General features: G+C 41.7%; 1 protein-coding gene across 4 annotated transcripts; it reads right to left on the reverse strand.

Moving 5' to 3' along the window:
• Window positions 1-102: 102 nt before the first annotated feature.
• Prss23 (serine protease 23) lies at window positions 103-18,538 on the reverse strand. 4 transcript variants are annotated; one of them, XM_051192191.1, is made up of 2 exons: window positions 18,518-18,538; window positions 103-2,116 (listed from the first exon to the last, which is right to left on the reverse strand). In XM_051192191.1, the coding sequence occupies exon 2, from the start codon at window positions 2,103-2,105 to the stop codon at window positions 954-956; it is 1,152 nt and encodes a 383-aa protein (XP_051048148.1). In that variant the 5' UTR covers window positions 2,106-2,116; window positions 18,518-18,538; the 3' UTR covers window positions 103-953. The 4 variants fall into 4 exon arrangements, with proteins under 4 accessions (XP_051048148.1, XP_051048149.1, XP_051048146.1 ...); XM_051192192.1 differs by lacking the exon at window positions 18,518-18,538 and adding an exon at window positions 9,705-9,719; XM_051192189.1 differs by lacking the exon at window positions 18,518-18,538 and adding an exon at window positions 9,120-9,258.
• Window positions 18,539-22,892: the final 4,354 nt, after the last annotated feature.

The raw sequence follows: 22,892 nt of genomic DNA on the forward strand, positions 1-22,892 counted from the left end.
GTGACACCCATGGATCAGTACATCCATTGTTCTTAGGAATTTAATTCATTTTAAATTACCCATCCAAATGATAAACAGAGAGATGTGAAGCACTCTGGGAGGTAAAATGCAAGAATTTTTATTGTGGCCCCAACTGTTAGCTGGGAAACAATTCAGCCTGTTCTAATTAGGCTCCACTTACTGTCTTTCCAGAAACCATTAGTCCCAGATAAATGAGTGAAATCATGCTAAGTGGAAGGATTGGGATGAATGATCTTGCCCACTTTGGTATAATGACAAGATTTGCAGAGGCATATGCAGACTTCCCACAAAAGTAGAGCCATAGTTTTTGGAAGAGAAAATTTTATTTTCAAAACTAAAAGCAGCATGGGAATTCTGTTTACTGTAAGACATGGTTTTATATGTGAATCAATATAGCCAATAAATTACTGTCTCTCTTCAAGGACTACTACATAAATGTTTATAAATGTTGAATCCAAAACATTATAATTGCCTATTGAAGTGCTATGACGCTGCCATTCAGGTGCATTATAGCCACACATTACAAAAATATCAATATATGACTCTCAGAAGAAAACACATACATATACAAACATTAGAATTCCTTTCCTCTGTATGTCACATATTTAATATAAACCTTTGAAGCAGGATTGGATAAGGCAAAAAAAATCAAAGTTTAAAAAAAATCTGAAAGTTTAACTTACTTGCCCAATATTCCCTATTGCCCCAAACATCAATATTTTAAAATCTCTACACAAAAGTATGCTTTCAAACTGTTTAAACACTCTAATGCACACAATAGTTCTCAAATAATAAAGCCAATTATTTTGCCATTTGGAGAATGTTGGGTAAAAGATATTATATGACACGCAAGCACAAGAGTCAATGATAAAAAGCTGGTGTCTCCTACGAGTGCCAAAAAGACCCTGTAGTGCTGGCGTGAAGAAGCCGCATCATCCTTCCCTGCAGTCCAGGTAGTTTCCTTTAATCCAGTAGCAAATCTGTGCATATTTAAGAGGAGTGATTCTGACTGCCACATTGAAATCCTGTGGAGAGCCATTCATGTCCACCCATTGGTGGCCCGAAAAGATGCCGATAATTTTCCTTTCCCATCTCTGCTGTGGTCTCTTCCACATCCTCACGTAGACCCCTGAACCACTGGCCCCTGGCTGGGCATCACACTGCTGATAGAGAAGGTCATAGGTCTCATCTTTGACATCACAGAAGCGGTACACCAAATTACCAGGTCGGTCATTGTCATAACCAGAGAAGTGGATTCTGCCCCCTGGGAGCTGCTTAGCTGGAGGGCTCACCCCAATCTTCATGAACTTCCTTTTGTGGGGTTTCTTGAGTTCCAGAAGGGCGTAGTCATAATCCATGCCGATGTCATTGGCATTGCCCTTGATCCATCCCTTGGGCACATGGGTGCGTTTCACCCGGATCCACTGAAATTTCATCTTATCAGGCACAGCTGAGCTCGAGCTGTTGTCCCCTCTGCCACCGTCTTTATACTTGGGCTTCAGGAAGCCCACTCGGAGTTTCTGTGTCCCTTTTACATAGGTTTTCCCATCATGTATGCAGTGCGCAGCAGTAAGGACGTGTTTTTCTGCCACGAGGGTGCCGGTGCATCCTGTAGACAGCTTCACTGATGTTGAAAAAGGGTAGTTTAGCAGGAAGTCCTTCCCGAAAATGCTGAACCTGCTGTCATAGCCATAAATCTGCCTCTTCCTGCGAGATTTCCCCGTGGCCTCTGAGTCTCTACCTTGTGCCCTGCCTTCGCCATTGCTGAGGATGTAAATGCCCACCTGAGTCTCTGTGCGGCTGCCATTTGCATACAGGGTTTCATAGGAAAGGTACTGCTTGGCCTCCTCATAGGTGGGCAGTGGTGCTCCCTTGTGACACTGGGGTCCACATGAGGAGGACACCTCCAATTTGGCTTTGGCATCAAAGTCTGGCTTTGCTAAGTTGAGGGTGGACTGAGGCAAGACTACAGGGAGACGGTAAGCTGGCCAAGTGGGTTTCCATGGACTACTGTAGGGACTCACCTCCCTGAACACACAGAGCAAGAGAAGAAGAAGGATGAAGAGCCCTGGGATCCCGGCCATGCTGACTGCTGCTGTAGAAACAAAGACAAAAAGTCAAGAGGACAAGGGTTGTAGCTCATTTACTGCAGCCTGGCAAAGTGTGGCAGTGTGCTTGCTGGTCATGTTTCTAAGACTCTGAGCCGTCCTCAGGTTTCCAGGGAGAGAATTCCTGAGTTAATGGTCTCACTTCCATGCAAGGACTTGAGCTTGGGATCATTCCCACACCTCATCCCCAGATGAAACTGGCTGTTCCTTCCCTTCATGCCTAAGAAGCAATAACCATAGACCATTACCAGGCTGCATCTACACAGTTAACATTAGTCTGTGAACATAAGGCAAGCTCTCATTTTTACAGGATTATGTACTTTTTTCTACTTGATTATACAACACCTTGTCCCCTGGCCTTTTCCCCCCTTGATTCTTGTTCTCATTTCTATTACAATAAGTTCTTACATGATTTTCTGGGCAGCATGCTTATTTAAATAGTAAATCTAAATCACACACTTTACTGGGCAGCAAAGACATCAGGGAAAGGTAGAGTCATACTTACTAGGAATCTTATCTTTCCTACATGATGCATGCGTTTAGAAGATGACATGAGAATTTTTTCTTTGAATTTGGGGGTGGGGGTTAGGTATTGCCTTTGATCCAACCCTTGGGAAGGTAGGTATAGTTCATCCAGATCCACTGAAGTGTCATACTCTAGGGCATGGATGAACTCCAGCTGTTGGCTCCTGAACCATCATCTTTACACTTGCATACAAATATAGAATTGTAGACCTTTGGATTATGCTGCATACTTAAGAAATTGTTGCCAAAGATGTGAAGCTTTAACACTGTATTAAGTCTAATAACTTTCTGACTATTACTGTTTGTTATTTATTTAGGTGTCTGTATCTGTGTTTTCAGTTTGTCTAATGCTTCCCCCTTAAAACCCTGCCAACATTTCAAAGGATCATTGGGCAAATGCTTGTGTCACTGGAAGAATAAATTAATGTTGTTGTGGCTTAGGACTTCTAGTGACAGATATGCATAAATGAAGTGCTAGCGCAGACAGAGGGTATAAAGTTAGGTGTAGGAAGAAAGAGGACCAGGAGAGGTTTTCTGCTGGAGGGAGGTGTGGAGTAGAAAAGGCATTAGGAAATTAAGAGACAGACAAGGGGGCACTTAGAAGGAACGGCAGTCTCTGCAAGGGCATGGAGGTATGCAACAGTGCGAATCATTTCAGGAATTATATTCAGCTCAGCAGAGGTGACAATAGGTGGGGTGACTGCAGGTAAGAACCCCACTGTGGAGCACTGTGTGAACTAAATGCAAGAGTACAAATTTTATCCTGAAGGATGTATTTGAAACCTTGATCAGTCATCCCTGGAGGGAAGCTATAACAAAGAGGGGTTGAAGCTCTTTCATCATTGCTCAAGCATCAGTGGGCTCTGACTGGCTCCATATCTTCTGGTTCAGCTGACTCAGTGGGCAGGGTAATTCATTCACAGTCAGACATCCCAGAGTGAGATTCGAGGCCAGCTAAGGGAACAAAGCAGGAACAAGAGGAAACAGTGATTTCCTTATTCTCACTCTCTTCCTCTTGCAGGGTATAGACATACCCATAGACTTCTGGGTGTTTTGAGCTTGCTTCACATAATCCTGAATAACTCCACTGACCTGACGTAGCCTATTTGGGCAAGCCAAGCCACACCCACAATATCCACACTCTAAAATGTGTGTTCTACCACCTCTGCTCTCTCTCTCTCTCTCTCTCTCTCTCTCTCTCTCTCTCTCTCTCTCTCTCTCTCACACACACACACACACACACACACACACACACCTCACCTCCTTGAATTCTACTGTGGGGGATAATAGGATTGGAGAAATGAAACAATGAGATCCTTAAAAACTCCAACTTCTCAGGATTCCCTAACTCCATAAAATTCTATGTTTCTTCGTCTTTCTAAAGAGGAAGTCTTGGGTACTTTTGGAGTCCTTAGGTACTTGGGGAGGAAATGCATTAAGGTATTTTCTTACATCCTTGAAAACATGGAGTACATGGATACGAGTACATGTGTATTTACAAGTGTTTGGTGGGGATACTAATGTCAGGACTAATGCTTCAACTTCAATGTGAACCAGGGAAGGTGTGATAATGCTATCAGAGTCCACCCTGCAATGGAGAGCTGAGTGATATGGGGATGGTAACACTTTGAGAACTCTAGGGCATGCTCCTTACCCGACTATTCCCACTTACTGGCTGAGGGCCCAGCTAGCAGGCTCATTTGGGTTTGAGCAGTCTTTGCTCTATGGTAATTCCTGCCTTTACTAGCCACTAAACTCACATCAGAACTCCTGTCAAATGTGATCTGTTAAAGAAGCCAGGTGTCTCCTGCTCAGGCTGCTGGATAACTATTCCTTCTTTTCTGCTAGGCTTGATGCACCAAGTTTTATCTCATTTTATCTTAAAGAGACACAGAGCCCAGAGGTCTAAGCTGTCAAGTGTCCCTGTTTTTAAAGTATGACTGTGTGGGAGAGTAGGAAATAAGACAGCACCACGGTACATTTATCACAAGTATAGCTACACATCATATTTTCAGTGGACAAGAGGAATATGAGAGTTAAGATATATTAACATGCCAGGCAGTGGTGGCACACACCTTTAACGTTAGCACTTGGGAGGCAGAGGCAGGCAGATCTCCGTGAGTTCCAGGCCAGCCTGGTCTACAGAGCAAGTGCCAGGAGAGTCTCCAAAGCTACACAGACAAAACTCCATCTCGGAAAAAAAAAAAAAATATATGCTCATATCAGCACATGAAACTTTGAATTCCAAATCTGAAACACACACATAATTCTGTAGAATCTGAATTATCAACTGTACCAAAGTGCTGCTAACTGTCTTTAGCTTTATCCTTTACCTTAAAAAATGAAGTTGTCTAATGACAAGGGAATCAGGGAAGAAAAATGCAGAAAAACTCTGAAGCTACACAAATACATTTTTTTTTTTAAAAATAAAATCCACCAAGGAACTTTGCTTTAATGAATTAATCCTCCCCTCAGGTGAAATTAAGGCCTCTTTCCAAGTGCTTTGCCTGTACAGCAAATCCTTATTTATTTAAAGAATACTTTCTAAGGTCCCAAAGTATGTTCTGTTTCACGAGTGCTAACATGACATCCTCCCTTAGCCTGTGTTTGCAAAAGAAGCAATGTCTTTAGAAACCAGTGAAGTGAGTGGTACTGCATGGAGGGGTATCTAGTTTTCCTTGGGATGTGGGTGCTGGGTAGTCAATTAGCTTTGCTCTTGTCCTGATAGTTGTCAGTATAGAGGGTCAAATTTGCTCCTTGGCAAAACGGTGGATGACTATGTGCCAAGAATTTTAGAGATCTCTTACAATGAAAGAATTTTGAGGGGGTCTACTAAATGATAGGCTATTACCAATTCAGATTCCTAGCAACTTAAGTTCTCATCATGTAGCCAGGGTCATGGAGAAGTTGGCCATCTATGGGAAAGATTGCCATCCACTTAGGGAAGAGCGCAGCTTTCTTTGTATAAGCTCAAATTGGGGGATACTCTGGAAGGACTATTCTCTCTTAGCTTGAAAAAAGGCTGTAAGTTCCCAGTGTTACTCATAGGTGATAAGACTTCACCCTGACAATCTTCATTCTATGTTTTCCCTAAGGTTTGTGTATGCCTCTGAAAGTTAAAACTTTAATCCAAACACAGAAAGGGATTCAGACGTCAAGAAACCAGGGCAGGTCTTTATTCAAAATTGATTTGGAATATCTGGTGTGCAACTGAGAGGTAAAGCTGGTTGTAAAGCCTTCATAGATTTTAACTGGCATCTGGTTGAGGATATAAGCATCCAAAGTCACTTGCTATGTCATTAAACCTTATTTAACATGGATTTGAAAACTATTCTGAATAGCAACTCAAGCCAAGAAATCACTTTCACTGGTCCTTGCAAGTCCAGTATTCTCTACTTGCATATTTTTTTTCAGGATTAAAAATGTCCAGCCAGGTCAGTGACTATGTTATTTATGGAAGCTGGAGGTACAGGGTGGGGAAAGGAAAACATATCACATTAGTCTGTTATTTCACTGGGAGTTAAAACCTCCATGCTCAATCTGCCAAAAAACAAAAACAAACAAAACCACAAAGGTATCTATCAAGGATGACTTTTAAGAACCCAGTGGAAGGATGGGTTAGTCCAGAGGATGCTTTTAGGAAAGTCCCAAAGAAAAAGAAAGAAACAGCCCTACTGTCATTGGAGGTCACTTCTGAAGCATGCACCCCTGTCCCTGGTATACTTCTATTTGTAAGACAACCAGTAGCAACTGGGATGTTTTAGACTGACGTAAGTAGCCTTGCATTAATTTCTCATCTCGCTTGATAAAAGGATACCCCCATAGTTAAATATTGTTTCTAATATCACAAACTCAAAGTAGCATGTAATATGCACATCTAAAGTGATTTATACAGAGCCGTTCAGGGATGTAAACAGACTTACCATACACAGTTCTAATCCCAGAAATGGAAACATGATACATGTCCTACTTAACTTTAATTCCTCTAATGTTTAAAAGTAGATTGTGTTGTTCTTGTAGAACTATTTGGAAAACCAGCATCTTTTTTAAAGGAATGAAGATTTCCAAAGCTTATCTTCCATAAAACCAAATCTGGACAAATAAAAGTTAGGTCTATCACTTTCCATTTCTAAGAATGAACCTTTGCAGGATACAGAATCCACATACACATAAATTATCTTCTGATCTTTCCAACTAAATGTTTTTATGCATTACTCTACCAAATGGCAAAGTGGAATGGAAAAGCAAGGTGAACAACTATTTTTTTTTCACCATGTTTAGTAATACAGAAATAATACATTTCTTTTCCAGCTCTGGGTATCTGACTCCCAAGAGGGCTACACATTCCCTGCCCCCCAGGTTGCAATACTAGGTAACAATAATTTTATGGTAGAGGGACTTTGCACATTATCAGATGTGCTAATGAATAAATAATGTTTCTGGGGACTGGTGTACTGGGACTGCCTTTTATGATTCTCTACACAGTAGTCTTAAAAACTGCAACAACTCAGTCCTACTCAAAGGGTGGCAGTATTTGAGAGAATGATTTAACTCCAATAAGCAAACAAAGGCTTCAAGGGAAAAACTTTCCAGAGCCACATAACACATTAGAGCAAAACAGACCTAATCACACGATAGCCTAATAGGGGATAGTCTTATAGGGGAACTGGAGGGGACTTAAAAGCCCAGCAATCCAAACACAATCTCTTGGTCATATGGAATTTAACTTCTCTATCAGAGCAAGAACAGAGTGCAGAGAGCTGTCAATGGTGAGACCGTGAGAAACAAACTCCCTAGAGTCATTCGGAATTGTGCATGAATAATGCCTGGTTCACTTGCCCCTAAAGCATCCTTGGGAGGGATGCTCAGGAGAACCCGAGACTATTAAACACTGCAGACCTGGGCCAACAATGTTCTCAGACACACTAATGGGCACTTTGGCACTTACACTACCGGCAGAAAAACACACCTATATCCACTGTCTACCTGAATTGTCGGCGAGACAGAAATGAGATCCATATTAATTACCTTGGAAAATTGCTTCCTCCCCAGTTCAGAGACAGCATGACAACTTACTTACTGACTGCTTATAATAATGGAAAAATACAAGAGAAGAATTTATTCATTTGTACATGGTGTACATATGGACATAAACACTCAGAAGGAAATAAATGTCGTGTCTCTGTGAAATCTTTAGCCCCTTTCTCCCACCTCCAATCCTGTCCTAAAAGACTCTTTAAAATAATGTTCTCTGTGTTACTCAGGCTAGCCATAAAGTCCCCATCCTCCTTCCTCACCCTCATAAGTGCTGGGATTCACTGGCATGCACCACTGTACCTAGCTCCTAAGAGATTCCTTGAAAGACAGTTAATAGTTCTTTTAAATTCTCTCCTGCCGGTGTCTGCTCTTGAAACAATGTCTACCAATATCCTGATACTAACTGATAGGCATTCTGGCTACACCTAACTTTAACTGTTAATTCAACTCTTCCTATAGGTCCTGGTGAGTCTATTTCTAATACTGTCATACCTGTTCCCAAGGAGTCTGTTGGGACCCCTCACTGTTCACTTTCAAGAGCTGGGAGAAACAATTCCTGTTCTACCTGAGCTACTGAATAGCCTGGAGCTTTCCACCAGTCACAGGCTATTTCTGAATTCTCATGGGTGTCACCCAACGGGCAATAAAATAAACAGGATTTTTATCGGAGGCTTTTCCCAAGGGATGCTTTGGTGGAGGTGGGAGGGAGAGCAGGGCCCCACTTCAAGAGGTGGGTGGCACTGCTCCATCCAAATAAGTCTTCCTCTTTTAAAAGTTCTAGGGGGGAGGAAAACGCTTTTATTTCAAAGTTAATGATTTGTCATAAATGGCTACAGGTTGAAGAAATATTTGCTTCCAACAACTGTCGACAGTACAGGCAGCATTTTCTAAGTTTAGCACGCTGCACTAAACTATCCACTCAGAGCAGAACTTTTTCCCAACCTGTGTTTGCTGACTTTTTCTGGCTTGTTAAGGTGTGTTCATAATCACGTGTCCGGTTAAAAATTAATGCTCAGAGCGTGATAGAATCAGATACAGTATATGCAGAACTCAAGAAAAGCAAGTGATAGAAATGGAGGTGTGTGTTCCTGCGAGAGCCTGACCTGACCAGTCCGAGGACATCTTGCCAGACTAGGTTCCACTCGACTTCCCGAATCCAAGACAGCAGTTTCAAAGCCTGCTTTCCCCATTCACTTTATGAGTGACACTGCGTGAATCCATACGCCCTACAGCACGCATGTCCCAGGAGGCTCCTTCAGGCTCTCCTTCCAGCCTGTAGCCGGTGCGGAGGCCGGGACGAGGTCTCCAGTGGCTCACGCAGCCCGCAGCCACCCCAGCCCGCGCGCACCCGGTCCTTTGTCCCACTTCGACACACGCCTGGGTCCTCCGCACCCAGCCGGCAACGCCGGGTCCCCTCACTGCACTCACCCGCGTGAAGCAGCCCGCTTGGGCTGCGGCCGTGTGCCGCTCAGACAGGTGTGGGAGCCCGGAGGACGCGCGCGGCTCCCATGCCTGCTCTGCAGCGCGACCAAGTGCGAGCGAGCTGGCCAGCAGCGTCCGCAGCGCGGGTCCGCCCCCCCCACACCCCCGCGCTCCTACCCGGCCCTCCCGCCCCGCCCCCGGCCGCGATCCAAGCCGCCCGCCGGCCGACACCGCCCCTTCTCGCTGCCTGCCTTCATCCTCAGCCTGCCATTCAGAGACCCTGCGCAGGTGGGTCTCCGCTGCACCTCATCACCAAGGGGTCACCGCCTCAGGATGCCCCTGTGGCTCCGATGCACCCGGTCCTGCCAGGGACACCCTCTACCTCTAAACAAAGCACACCGAGTTCTAGGCGACTGCACTGCCCGAGGTTTGCAAAGGCATGGTGCTTCAGCAAGGGCGGTTCCCTCCAGCACACCGGGTGCTTGGGGCGCTCCTGAGCAGGTTTGGGAAAGTTCACTTCCAGCTTGTGAGCTCCTTACTCATTCACATTCTGTACGCCTTAAATTGTGATGACAGAACTTTCCAAGTTACCTCTGCCTCAAGAGCCTTCAGAGAAAAACACTTTGTAACCCAGAGGCAGGACTACCAAGTTCGCAGGCTCTGCACTTCAGCCACTTGCATGCTGGGTCCCCAGGAGCACACGCTGCAGGGGACTGCAGGCTTGGCAGCTTCCCAGGGGTTGGCTGGTGAAGACCTGCTTGGTCTTTACTGGGGCATCAGGGCACCAGCTGGTGGAGCCACCTCCTAGCTTGTGGTGCTTGCTTACTGAAATCACTCCAAGGAGTCCACAGCTGGGGGGCTGCTCCAAGCCAGCCTAGTGACTTCACTATTTAAGTATCTAATGCCAGAGCCTTGGTAGTCTCCCTCCCCCACATCTACTATGAACCTACATTTCATGCAGGTCACGAAGATGAAAAGGTGAGGATGCTGTGTTTCCCCCAAGGACTGGAGGACTGGAAAGGCCTAATCTTGCACACCATCAAACAGCCACTGAATGGTAGGACAAGATTTTGCAAAGGTCATTTTTTCCCCCCTGTCAATCCCAGAGAAGCTTTCCTTTTTCCTGTCAAAGCCTGTCCTCAGAAAGGGAGGGCCTAACATCCTATTCCACACCAGTACTTTAATGACATGCCCAATGAGTTAGTCTTTGCCTTTAAATAAGAAAGCTCTGAACACATTGTTGAGTAGTGTTTTTCAAATATAAAGGAAACTAGTATTGTCCACCACATTAAAGGCAAAACTTTCTTAGATCTCCCCAGTCTTAAATTTTCTTAAAAAATAAAAATAGTCCATTAATGTGAATATATACACACATAAAACTAGCTAAAAACTTAAACTTTTGAATAGTTCAAAAATAAAACCAAGACCCATTTTTAAATTGAATACAAAAATTATCTTCCAGAAACAGTACAATTAGGTTATTACTACTTCCTCAGCTGTTGACAACATACAGCAACTGACTGACAGAAAGATTCTCTTTAGTTTTCTATAGAGTAGTTCACATACTCTTATGGTATGTGAGGTGCTTTTAAGGACTGTCTCTCACTTCTGGTCTCTCTGAGGCCTACCATATTGCCTTTGTTCTCCCTAGGTCTCTTTCTTATTAGTGTAACAATGAAAGTGGTGACCCCCTAGGGCCAAAGACTAGCACACACAGGCACAGAAAACCAGATTAATTCTTGATAGAGTCCATGTGGCAGTTTGACTGAGATGTTTCCCAAAGTCTCTGGCATTTAAAATACTTGGTCCCCAGTTGTTGGTGTTTTAGGTAGGCTTAGGAGGTGTGCCTTACCTGAGGAAGTGTGTCACTGGAGGCTTCAAAGTCTGGACAGGTTTTCTTTGCACCCTGTCTGCTTTGTGCTTGAGATCTAAGATGTGATCTCTCAGCTTCCTGCTCCTGCTGCCATACCTTGCCATCATGAACTCTAACCCTCTGAACCTTAAGCCCAAAAGAACTTTTTCTTCTATAAGCTGCTATTACAGCAATAGAAAAGAAACTAGTACAGATGGTTATCTCAATGATCCAGGCTGTGCTTATATTAACTTTTAAAATCATACAAGTAAAACAGATTAAATTATGGGTCTCTAAGGGTTTATAGCTCCTAATGGAAATATTTATGGACTTGGAACTCCTTATGACTAAGCCAAGTGAAACCTAGTAGGGTTCAAGACAACCACACAACTGAGAAAATCAAGAGAATTATTACAAAAGAAAGCCCAGATTAAATCCTCCAGCTTCATTTACTCTTAACTAACTTGATACTAGTAACTTTGGAGGCCTCATGGCCACATGGCATGTCGTTAGCTTTCTACCAGTTTCAATACCAAAGCTCTTCTGATGTTTAGGCAAACATATTATTTTACAAAAAATGTGAAGGCACTGAGCCTAACTGATGGATAACTAAAATGGGATGAAAAACTTGACCTTTCTTTTTTCATATCATGTCTATGCCCAGTTTTGGAGCTGTAGGCCAGCTCTACATATAAACACATTGAGCATTTGAGAACTGTTTTATCCAAGACTATAATACAGGGTTAACTTGGTCCATTGCCCATGAGCTGATATGCATTTCTTTTATCCTGCTCTTGTACTTTCTCACAAATTCAAATCCCTAGTCCCTTGGCTTCATCATGAGACTCATATCAAACCATGGAAGCAGGGTGTTCAAGCAAGACGATGACACCAGCAACAGAAGGAACTCAGTCATTCCTGATTTAAGCATTAAAGTCCTAAACCAGGTGGTGTAGTACACCTTTAATCCCAGCACTCAGGAAGCAAAGGCAAGAGGATCTTTGGGTTCAAGGCCAGCCTGGTCTACAGAGTGAGTGTTCCAGGACAGTCCGGACTACACAGGGAGACCAGTCTCAAAAAATTAAAAAAAATTAAAAACTTAAGAAAGTTCTTTGACTTCACTAATGGTGCTAAGCATAGGAGGAGCTCAGTGGTTCCTAGATTAATTTACTTTCCATTTCCACAAATACAAGGCCAGAATACTTGTGCACAAGAAGGAAAACATCTTTTAAAGCTGTGAAAAATTTCAAGCTTCAGCTTACTCTTTCCCAAATGTAAATAAAAGATTGCTGTTGCCTCTGCTGAGCTGAACGGCCTGATCTTCTCCTTTGTTTTCCCCATAAAGTAGCTTTTCCTGTCTTATGTCTATGTGGTATGGTCTCATCGCTACTGTTTCTATGTCACAAGAACTCGTAGCTATGTACCATGCTGGGGCCTGCACCTGAGAAGCTATGTGGCTTTCATCCTAACCTTTTTCTGCTTCGGTACCTCTTCTATACACTGGGGCTTCTGGAGTTGGTTTAAGGGTTGGATAGACCATTACACAGAAAATGTTAGCTGCTCTTTACATGCCGAGAGCAGCTAACAGACATTACCTGTACTTAATCCACTGTGTAAAAAGATTGTGTTTTGAAGCATTATCCTCCAGCACTACCTCAGCCCGTTTTGACATCCATTGCTCATTTTTCCTAACAGCTGTAATTTTCAAAGTAGAGCCTCAGAGAACAAATATTACTCCCATCGATCATAAAAAAAAAAAAAAAAAATTGAGGCACAGAAGGAGGGGCCTAAGAATACATCCCTCTCTCAGCCAGTTCCAGGTGCTATTGTCTTCTACCCCCCAAAAGCTAACGAACAGTAGTCCTTAATACAGAGGGTCCAGGGCTTAAATACAACTCATTGCTTTTAGATGTTTCCTAGGTTTGTCATAGAAAAATAACTTGGCTCTTAAGTCATCTGTGTGATGGCCATATGGACAGCAACATGATGGATTTGTAGAGTACTCTGACCTTTGAGAGAAACATGCTGTGTAAACAGCAGGTGTTCACATGCTGATCATAGATGATTGCTCTCTTCTTTTTCTGTACTTGTCCATCTTTCCCCCACCTGAGGTGGGGGAGAACCCCAACCCCCCCTCACTGCCTTTTCAAACCTTTTTGTGGGCACTGCCATTGAGAAGTTAAAAGTGTACTCAGGGTGAGGCCTGAAAGCTTGCTGTCTGTCCACTCTGTATAAGATTTCTGGGGTTGTGGGACTCAGCAAGCAAATGACCCCCGCCCTCACAGTGTGGGGCATTAAATGCCATGAACATAAAACAAAATTCAACATGAGGAAAACAGAAATGCAGGCTAGCCCAGGGAGCAGGCATGAGCTAGAAAATGTACAAGAGAGAACCACTCTGATTTTTATTATGTCAACTCTGAAGGCTTCCCCGAGGCTATGGGATTTGAACTGAAGCTCAAAAGGTAAAGACCTGGGAGTTTCATTTTATTGCTTCCCCTTCTTTGAAGTGCTGGAGATTAGATACAGAACCTTGCTCAAACCAAGAATGCCTAAAGCTTTACCTCTGAGATACATTCCCAGATACCAGGCAAGGCTTTAACATACATCATCTTACTGGGTCTGTAGAACCACACTGCAATAGGATGAGAAGAGAATTGTCACCATACAAACGAGGAATCTGCAAGAACAAAGGAGCAGAGATAGTACTTGTCTATAACGATTACCAGTGTACTCCTTAAGTGCATACATTAGGCTCCGTGTTGTGAATCAAATTTTATAACATGCAACCTTCAATATAAACAGACAAAGAGAGATATGAGCACCACAGACTTGATAATTTACAATGAAAAGAAACTTATTTGCCTCATGAGTCTAGTGGCCAAGAAATCTAAGATGGAGGTGTCTGTGCTACTATAATGGAACACTGGGCATCTCGTGGACATGCAAAATAAACACAGCTGGCTCACTTCCATACCACATGCAGCCTCACAGTAAAAATCCCATTCCTTCATAATATTAATTTACTTCATGAAGTGTTTAACTCATAATGGTCCTACTTATTGCAGTGATAATTCAGGGACTGGGGGAAACACATTCAAGTCTATAGCAAGGAACTATGATTTTCTCCATGTTGCAGGCGACAGTGAGGTGTTACAGTGTTCCCTTGGGATCCTGAGCTCTGCTCTAGTAGGTGCATGGCTGAGACTTCTACTGCCTCATAGCATGAGATGGCCTGCCTTATAGCATGAGATGCCTGTCTCAGAAATGAGTGTTTATACTGCTCCACACCCTCCCTTGCTAGTCTTCCAATAAGGAGCTGAATCAGCTCTTCCAATGCTCACCATCCTCTTGTAGACACTTAACACCTTTTCTCACGGGCCTCACAGTAGAAGATGAAATAGGCCTGAGTGACAATTGAGAACTACAGCCACAGAACTACAAGAGAGTCAACACTACCTCTAAACTGGAAACTCAATTTAGGGCTTATTTTATATGAGGCCAAGATCCATTCTCAGCTTCATCAAGTTAGTCAGTGACGAAGTTGTCAATCAGATAGCTTCTGAAGAGATCTAGATCCTTGTTAAAATAAAACACTGTACAGTATATATATACATATATATATGTATATATATACACATATATATGTTCAAATATCCCACAGTATCTATAAACATGCACAATGTTTATGTTTTAATGTAACATTTAAACATGACTTAAATAAAAATCATTTTCACATGCTTTCTTACTACTTTGGTGATTTTTATAGTGTTATGTGTAACTAGTAGTCTAGTGAGTGGGTGTGTCCGATCCACATAGTAAATGAGAAGAAGGCTAGAATTTGAGATAAGGAAGAGGATGGAGGCTTTCCAACCCTCCCCGAGACATAGGGGAGGCGTGCCCTCAAGTAAAGCACCTTGCTTAGACTTTGCCCCATTGTTGTCCTTGGTTTCTCATCTGCAATCAGAATGCCTAGTGATAAACTCCAAGTCTGAGTCTGTGACATGGAAGGTGTGGGCAAGCATGCCATTTTAAAAGACATTCAGGTATCGACAGGGTTTGCTGTGAGGACCTAAAGTATAGGAGGACGTGCAGCTCTCAAATCAGACTGACTTGGAAACAATTTAGGATCAATTTCCTTGTTGGGTGACGTTAGTAAAACCTGTGACTCTATGTCTCCCTTTTCTCACCTGGACTGGGGGGTAATCAAGGGTTCTTTAAGGGGGTTGTTAAGAGAAAGCACTTAGCACCATACTCAGCATTAAATAAATTCCACATTTGTATTGGTTGCGGTTATTAATAATCACCATTATAGCTGTTATGGGTGCTCATTAAATATTTCAAAGTTATTGAATGAATGAATCAGATTGTTATGTTATCAGTGCTAAATATTTAAGCCAGACTTTCTAAGAGAAAATCAGTTCAGGTCTCTAGTCAGCCTTCAGATGTTTTTATTGATGTGGTGGATAAGTGGGGTCACTTCTCTTTGTATTGAATTTGGGGGAAATTACAAATTTAAATTTTACATTAGTGTCCCTTCCTCTAATCTCCATGCCAATGAATATAATTAAACCAACAATACTGACAGGTCTTTATACTTAACATTTATTAGTGTCCTGAAGGCAGAAACGGATTCTTTTTCTTACAATGCTATATTTAAAACCTTAGGTGGTTAAAAAAAAAAAGCACAAAAGATTCCATAATTAAATATAAAAAGGTAACAAGATGACCCACTAAGAATATAAACTCTTTCAAGCATGTATTCAAACAAAGCAAATATTAAAATTTTTAAAAACCTAAGTTTTATTAGATATTTCTGATTTTAACTGTTTAAAAATATATGCCATCACCTCACCAAATCCAAATATATGTACATGTAAAATATTAATGTAACCTATGCAGAATATTAAATATTAGTCTTCGAAGTGGCATTTATGGGACTCAGTGACAAGCAGATGCTGCACAACAAGGGACAGCTTCATTCTAACCCTACTGTGAGGACCAGATGGAGCTCAAACTGCCAGGAAAGAAAGCGGGCTCTGGCGTTGGCAGTTTCCTGTGTACTCTGGGCACGCCTCTAAACTGAAGAATTAGAAACATTTCAAAATAACTATGTGTTTCTCATTTTCTTTGGTCAAATTTGAAAAGTCTCCAGAGGTCAACCCTGCACTTCCTGGTGTATCCTAACTTTATAAAGAGCTTCGTGATCAAGAACAAAAGAGGAATCAAAGAATTTTTACATTACAGAAATTTCTCTGAAATTGGAAAATGATTTTTTGAAAATTGTTTTGTTTTCAATTTATGGTTATATTTGTCCACAAATACTAGAGTCTTTCTTTTTATAAGAATCAAGCTTTTATGTGGTTAAGTATGGAGTCTGGATGCTTGAATTCAGTGTCTTTCATGAGACGTCTGGCAAATTCTACTCACCCTTGAAGCTCAGACACTAACTCTTCTCTGAAGGCTTCCCAGCCCTCGGGTGCTGGATGGTTGAGATCACTGTTTGCTCTCAGGGAACTGTATGAAAATAGTGTCTTTCTATTGCGTGCATTTGCATGTTGAAGTTCAAGTGGTTCAGAACACCTCATGAGCAGGAATTCCATCTTGTTTTTCTTTTCTTTTCTTTCTTTCTTTTTTTTTTTTTTTGTAGTTTGTAACCTCTTCCTTTATAGTGGACCCCAGAGCTCCTAGTGAAAGTCTGATTGATTTGTATGTAATCAAGGATTAAATGAATTAATAGATGACATTTTAATTAGCTAAAATATCTAAAACAATTTGAATGGCCAGCTATGAAGATCAGGACTTAACAAGTGAAATTTTACTGCTGGGATTCTAATATTGTCCAGGGATATAAATAAGTCCAAACCTGTTTAAATTGAGATTACCTTTGTTTCCTTGCAAGTCATGTCAAGAAGAGAAATTCAACTTGGCTTGATATATGGCTGCATTCTAAACTGCTCTTGTCCATGACTTGAGACATCCCAATGAACAGTGGAGGACATTTCCAAGGAGGCTCTGGATTTGGGTGCTGTATTGTGTTCTCAATTGCTCTATCACAGAATCTTGTTGGACAATATGTATTTTCTAATATTACCCCCCATACTTCTTGTAGGTATTAACAAAATAAAGTTTAGTTCAATGTGCTTATTAAATGTTCTATGAAGTGCTGAATAAATCAGTCTGATTCAGTTCATTTATTCAAAGGTATCCAATCTTATTTTTCAATACGATAGGAGTGTTTCACAGGTAAGGAACTCCACTTCAGAGAAGGCCATCATGTCTCACTATTCTGTCACCCTTGTACATCCAGCTTGAGACATATGTCACCACTGGTGATGGAGGTCATAGAGCAAGGGACAGGGAGACATTTTGAACAGAGGTGACAGAGAATGTTTGGCTGCTTTGTCTGAAGTCTTTGCTCAGTCTGACCTTGGAACAGATAGCAGCACACTGAATTTGAGCCAGTCCTCGCTTTGACAGACTGTCACTGCTCTTCTTAAACGATCTGATTTCCTTTGTGTCTGTGGAGGTGAAAAGTGCTGAAAAGCCTGTTTGGTCCGGGCACCCAGAGCCATGGCAGGAAGTGGCAGCTACTGGTTACACTTTTCATTTCCGTGCCAATTTTGTGGATGTCACGATTTCATGTTGTGTTGAACCTGTGCTGAACTTTGCTGGGCTCCACTATGACATTTTTGAGCACTGTTGCTGATGGTTAATCTTTCTCCCCCTTCTTCTCAGTGTTCCCCTGCTCCAACCCCATCTGCTTAGCTGCCTTTCTGCTTTCATATCACATGTGTCCTTTTACCACTCACTCCCTTCAGAACCTCATTTATCCCCTTTGCAGGCCTTTTACTACTTCCATGACCAGTACTCACAACTACTGTCATATGTAGTAACATATTTACATATCATATATGCATATGTGATATAATTTATAATGGTAAACATATATAAAAACATTAAAACCTATGATCCACATATGAGAGATGATATGCATTCTCTTTCTGATTCTTGAGTCACCTCACTCAATATAATCGTTTCCAGAGCCATCCGTTTTCCTGTAAATTTTATAAACTCATTTTTCTTCACAGCTGCATAAAATTTCATTGTTTATATGTGCCACATTTTCATCGTGCACTCATCTGTTGATGGACATCTGGTCTGGCTCCCTTTGTTTGTCATTGTGAATAGACAAGCAACAAATATGGTTGTGCCAGTGTCTTTGTAGTTAGTCTTTCTGGTGCATGCCCAGGAGTGGTATAGCTAGTTCCATTTTAAAAGTGTGTTAAAGATGGCCCACCAGAGAAGAGAGAGCAAGGTTTGCTTCTCCAGACACACTGTGATTCATTATAAACCCCCAGCACCTGGTTCCTGCTGCCCTAGGCTTATTTATGGATTAGGGAAATTGCCGGAATAATCGGCAGTGTTATTTTCATGTCAAAGCGGTGAAGAACACTGGAAAGAGCTGTTCTCCAGCCTGACATGAGAGAGGCCCTTCTGGGGCTGCTGCCCTGGTTCTGAAGGAAGCCCCTTCCTGGGAGCCAGGACTTACCACAGGAAGGTAGGTGGGGCACTCCCGCAGCTCTGTTTCTGGACAGTTCTGCGAACTCTGTCATAAGGCAAAGGCATTGAAGGTCACCCTTCCAGGAGATTCCTGTACTGACACCAGCAGCTGCAGGTAGGAGCTTCTTCAAGGAGGAGTGACTTTCTTATCCGGGTTTCAGTGTACTAAAATTAGTGAGGACATTTATCCCCTAGATTCTGTGAGATCTCTAAGTAGTTACTCACATTACTATCCTTGCCCGCTGGGAAATCATGACATAAACTACAACTGTTAACATGTAAATCCATGGTAACTGTGAGCACAAGCTTCATGCTCTCCCGGTGGCTGGGATGCTGGGTTCTTTTACTTTTCCTGAAACAAGTAAGCATTTTGTTTCTTTACAATACTACAAGGCTGGCTGAAGCCCAGTTTGAGCAACTGTGCATGCCCAGAGTGAGGCAGGCTCTACAGATGAGCTGTAGTCCACTCTGCCAAAGAGTGGAAAAAACAGGCAGAAGAGAGGTTTGCTGCTTATGCTAATGATAAAAATAGGTTATTTCTACCAGTGTGGTGCCATCCATGATGACATGGCTTTTATTTTTTTGTTATGTGTAAAAATGAAATGCACTTGGTTCCAATACAGGGAAGCTGTCAAGTCAAACAAAGTAAGCTACTTTGACAGTGTCTGTGTATACAATGGTGTAGTTCTTGCCATTTGTTCTTGTTACCTCATTGGCAGTAGACCTTAAGTGTGTATGTTCTTACTTTTCCTTCTCCTAGAGCATATTTGATATTTGCTCTCCTTGTATATAGTTATGTATCAAGTCTAAATCTTTTCTTTAGAATAAAAGACTAAATTGTAGTGAGATATCCACCCCGCCCACACCTGTTGCACTGACCATGCCCATTGGGGGGTGTGGGGATAGTGTGGGCATGACCGGTGGAGTCTAGGTAGGTCTAGGTCCAGACCAGATGTACTCACTTACTTCCAGGTGGGAGGCAGAGAAGATCTGATGACATCCTTGGAGCAGGAACCGGCGGCCGTTTTCTGTTTCTTGTCTAAGTGAATTCTTCCCGAATAAACCTCAATCAGCCTTTATTGTGTCCCGTAATCTTATTATCCGCATTACAATGGCTCCTCTTTAGCCATGCTATAATTCTCTGGGGTTTTAGGTATTCCTCATTTACTAAAGTCTAAAAATATTGAATGGAAAAAATAGAAATAAGCAATGTACACATTTTAAATTGCTCACTAGAGTAATCTGTAAAATCTTGTGCTAGGCCAATCAACCCTGTCTGGGACATGGATTTTGTTCATGTAACCATGTCATATATGCTACCAATCCCCTAAATCAATTAATATCCATCTCAGCTATCAGGTCAACTATTGTAGTATCCTTAGTAGCTGTATTCAAGTAACCTTTGTTTAATTCAGTAATTGTTATCAACAAACAAGAAAATAAAACAACAATGACCTGGTCCCAAAATGCAAGTAATAGGCTGCAATTTAGATATGACAAAGAAAAGCTGTGAACAATCCCTTTAAATGAAAAGGGGGGCATATAAAAAGATATTTTGAGAGAAAATGAGAGCCCTGCTCATAAAAATTATCGTTATATTTGTACTGTTTTATTATTAATTGTTACTATTCTCTTACTGTGTCTATAAAATAAACTTTATTATAGGCATGTAATACAGTTTTTTTTTAAAGGAGGGTATACAAAGGGCTTTGGTAATATCTGGATTTTCTGGTATTTACTAAATGACTTAGAACTCATCTCCCAAAGGTAAGGGGCTGTGACTAGTGTAAGTAGCTTATTGCTGAAGCTGGGTGTTCTAAGCTAGACTTTAAGACAAGAGATGGCAGCTCTTTGCCTCTTTTTCTGTATTCTTAATAATGCAGTAAAATTGCACTACTAAATCCTTTAAAACCTTTCTGCAGGAAAATTAAAAACAAATAAATGACAAGTCTTTGAAGAATTGATTGCTGACTTCAAGGCAAATTCCCATCTCGGTAGCAGCCCTCCAAACCCACTTCCAATCTAGAGCTTTCTTATCCAGCCTTTCATCCCCTGCCCAGTTCTGCTCAGTGATCTCTGAGATTTAGGGAAATGAAGTTCACTCAGAGGTTGGAATTTTTGATCTAAGAATTTACCTTTAATATGCTCCAATTCATCTCTGATGAGAGAAGAAAGGGAACCAATAAAAAAAAAAGTTTTGTGTAAAGCGTACTTTGCAGAAGTGTTTGTGCTATTGATATAGGTAGAATATCAGTGATGGGCATTTGTAATCCACAATGCATTAAGTGATTCTTGCTCCTTGCTGCATTTTCCAGGTACACTGAGCATGATGAAACTTATGTGCTTCAAAAAAGAATTCCAAACATTAATAACAAAATTCCCCATTTGGCATGTTAGAAAGAGAAAGGAGACTCAAGAGTCTCTACCCCAAATACACATACCACAGTTTCCCACTATTTTTGTTATGATGCCTCCTCACACAAGAGACTTGAAGGCCAAACAGGATTGTGGAAATATAGGATCTTTCATGTAAAGAAATCTAAGAACAGGGCAAGTGCGGGTGAGAGCAACTTAAATCTCCATTTTGCTTTGCTGGACTTGTCTCTCATTTGTCTTGTTTCCACCCACAGGCTTTGGGGTAGAAGCAGAAACAAAGACTTTATACAGTTACATCCAGGAGAGATGGAAAGGGAAGTTAGTTAGGAATAAAAAAAAAATTATACTGTCCTCTATTCCACTCCTTACATTGCAATGGCTAGAACCCAATGGTCATGTGTCCTTTGGTAAATCAATGGTTAGTGAGGGAATGAGGTCACCTATGTTAGCCCAAGTTAGCAAGAGAAGGGGCAGCTGGCAGAGCTTGGGGAAGGACCAGAAATACTGACTTTTAGTGCTAGCTCTGTCCAATATTTAGGTATGGAAACTGGCTAACTGCTTAGCCCCCTTACATGTTACCTTTTCCTCATTGGTAGACCAGGGATGATGGCTCCTCCCCTGTTGATCTCACAGGGGTGTCGTGAGACAGCAGTGAAGTCATCTTTTCTGGAAGCATTAGGTAAAATGCAGCTCACCATTTGAATGCATGCTCTTCCCCCTGTTGACATGGCTCAGAAAAAGCTTTTTAATTGTACTTGTGTGTGCTTCTTGGGCTCAGCAACAATAATTCAGAATTTGTAAGAGATAGGTCAAAGAGTTGCCTAACTTTTAGTTTTGTGCAGGGAAAATTCCAGTGCAAAATAGGGATGATCATGAAGTTTATAATAATGTCCAAGAATGCCAATTTTCTGGTATCCTTGTGAACTTCACTAGGAGGTTTATTTGAAGTTAGGGTTGATGAGTAGGAAAGTTTTGTTAATTTACTTACTTACTGATTGATTGATTGATTGATGTTCTTCAAAAAGTAAGTATTAAAAAAATCTAAACTTTGTGTAGTGGCGACACCATAATCCCAGCATTTAGGAGACTAAAGTAGGAGGACCATAACTTTGAAGCTAGCCTGAGTAATATGAAAATGACCTTGTCTAAAACACACTTATTGAACAACCTCTTTATTATTTCATGTATACTAATTAGATAACCATGTATAAAATATTGGTTAGGAAAAAAGAGAATACATACAATGTGATCTGAAATAGAGCTATGGCAGAAGAGTGGCTGTCTACTAGGAAAGAATTCTGGAAAGTAGGCTAGCTACAGTATCCATATACAGCTATAACAGGAAGTGAAGAGGAGAAGAAGTCATATGTAAAGTCACCAGGAGAAGTGACACTGCTGTGAACTGTTTGGAGAGTATGGACATGGCTCCCAATGATGAGTTAGGAAAGACTTTAAGTTCAAATGGACAAGATGTCACTTGATCTGGAAACTGGAAGACCTGGGCTGGGTGATAGCAAGTTCACTTGAGATTTACATCAAACTTGCTCCAAGGATTTGAATGCCAGATGACAATCCATAGTCCTCACATGCAAACTGCTTGAGGTAGTAGAAACTACAAGTGGAAAGGTAGAGACTACAGCTAGACTATAGAGGGGATGGAAGGTCAGACATGGAACTTGAACTTAATTCTCCAGCGAATGGTGAGTCTGTGAAACACTGTGGATGATACAGTAATATCTTTGCTCTCTGAGGTCTGCTCTCTGAGGATTACTTGGGTAGCCTCTGAGAAGGGAGATGAGGAGGATGGGGAGAAGAGGAAGCAGAGAGACTAAGATTTTGAATATCCAAACAAGTGTTTTACAGAGCCTTGACTATTTTGAGACGAAGACATCAAGTGGGGTTTGAGGTCTTGAAGGAAGAAAACCATAGCTTTTGGTAACTGATGTAGAGAGGGAGTCAAGAATCTTGCTATGGAAATGGTAAAACTC

The sequence above is a fragment of the Phodopus roborovskii genome, unplaced genomic scaffold (assembly GCF_943737965.1).
Source record: "Phodopus roborovskii unplaced genomic scaffold, PHOROB, whole genome shotgun sequence".
NCBI classification, from domain to species: Eukaryota; Metazoa; Chordata; class Mammalia; order Rodentia; family Cricetidae; genus Phodopus; species Phodopus roborovskii.

Bases quoted from the DNA above. Each gene is read 5' to 3' on its own strand.
- Prss23 (XM_051192191.1), bottom strand. From the start codon at position 2,105: ATGGCCGGGATCCCAGGGCTCTTCATCCTTCTTCTTCTCTTGCTCTGT.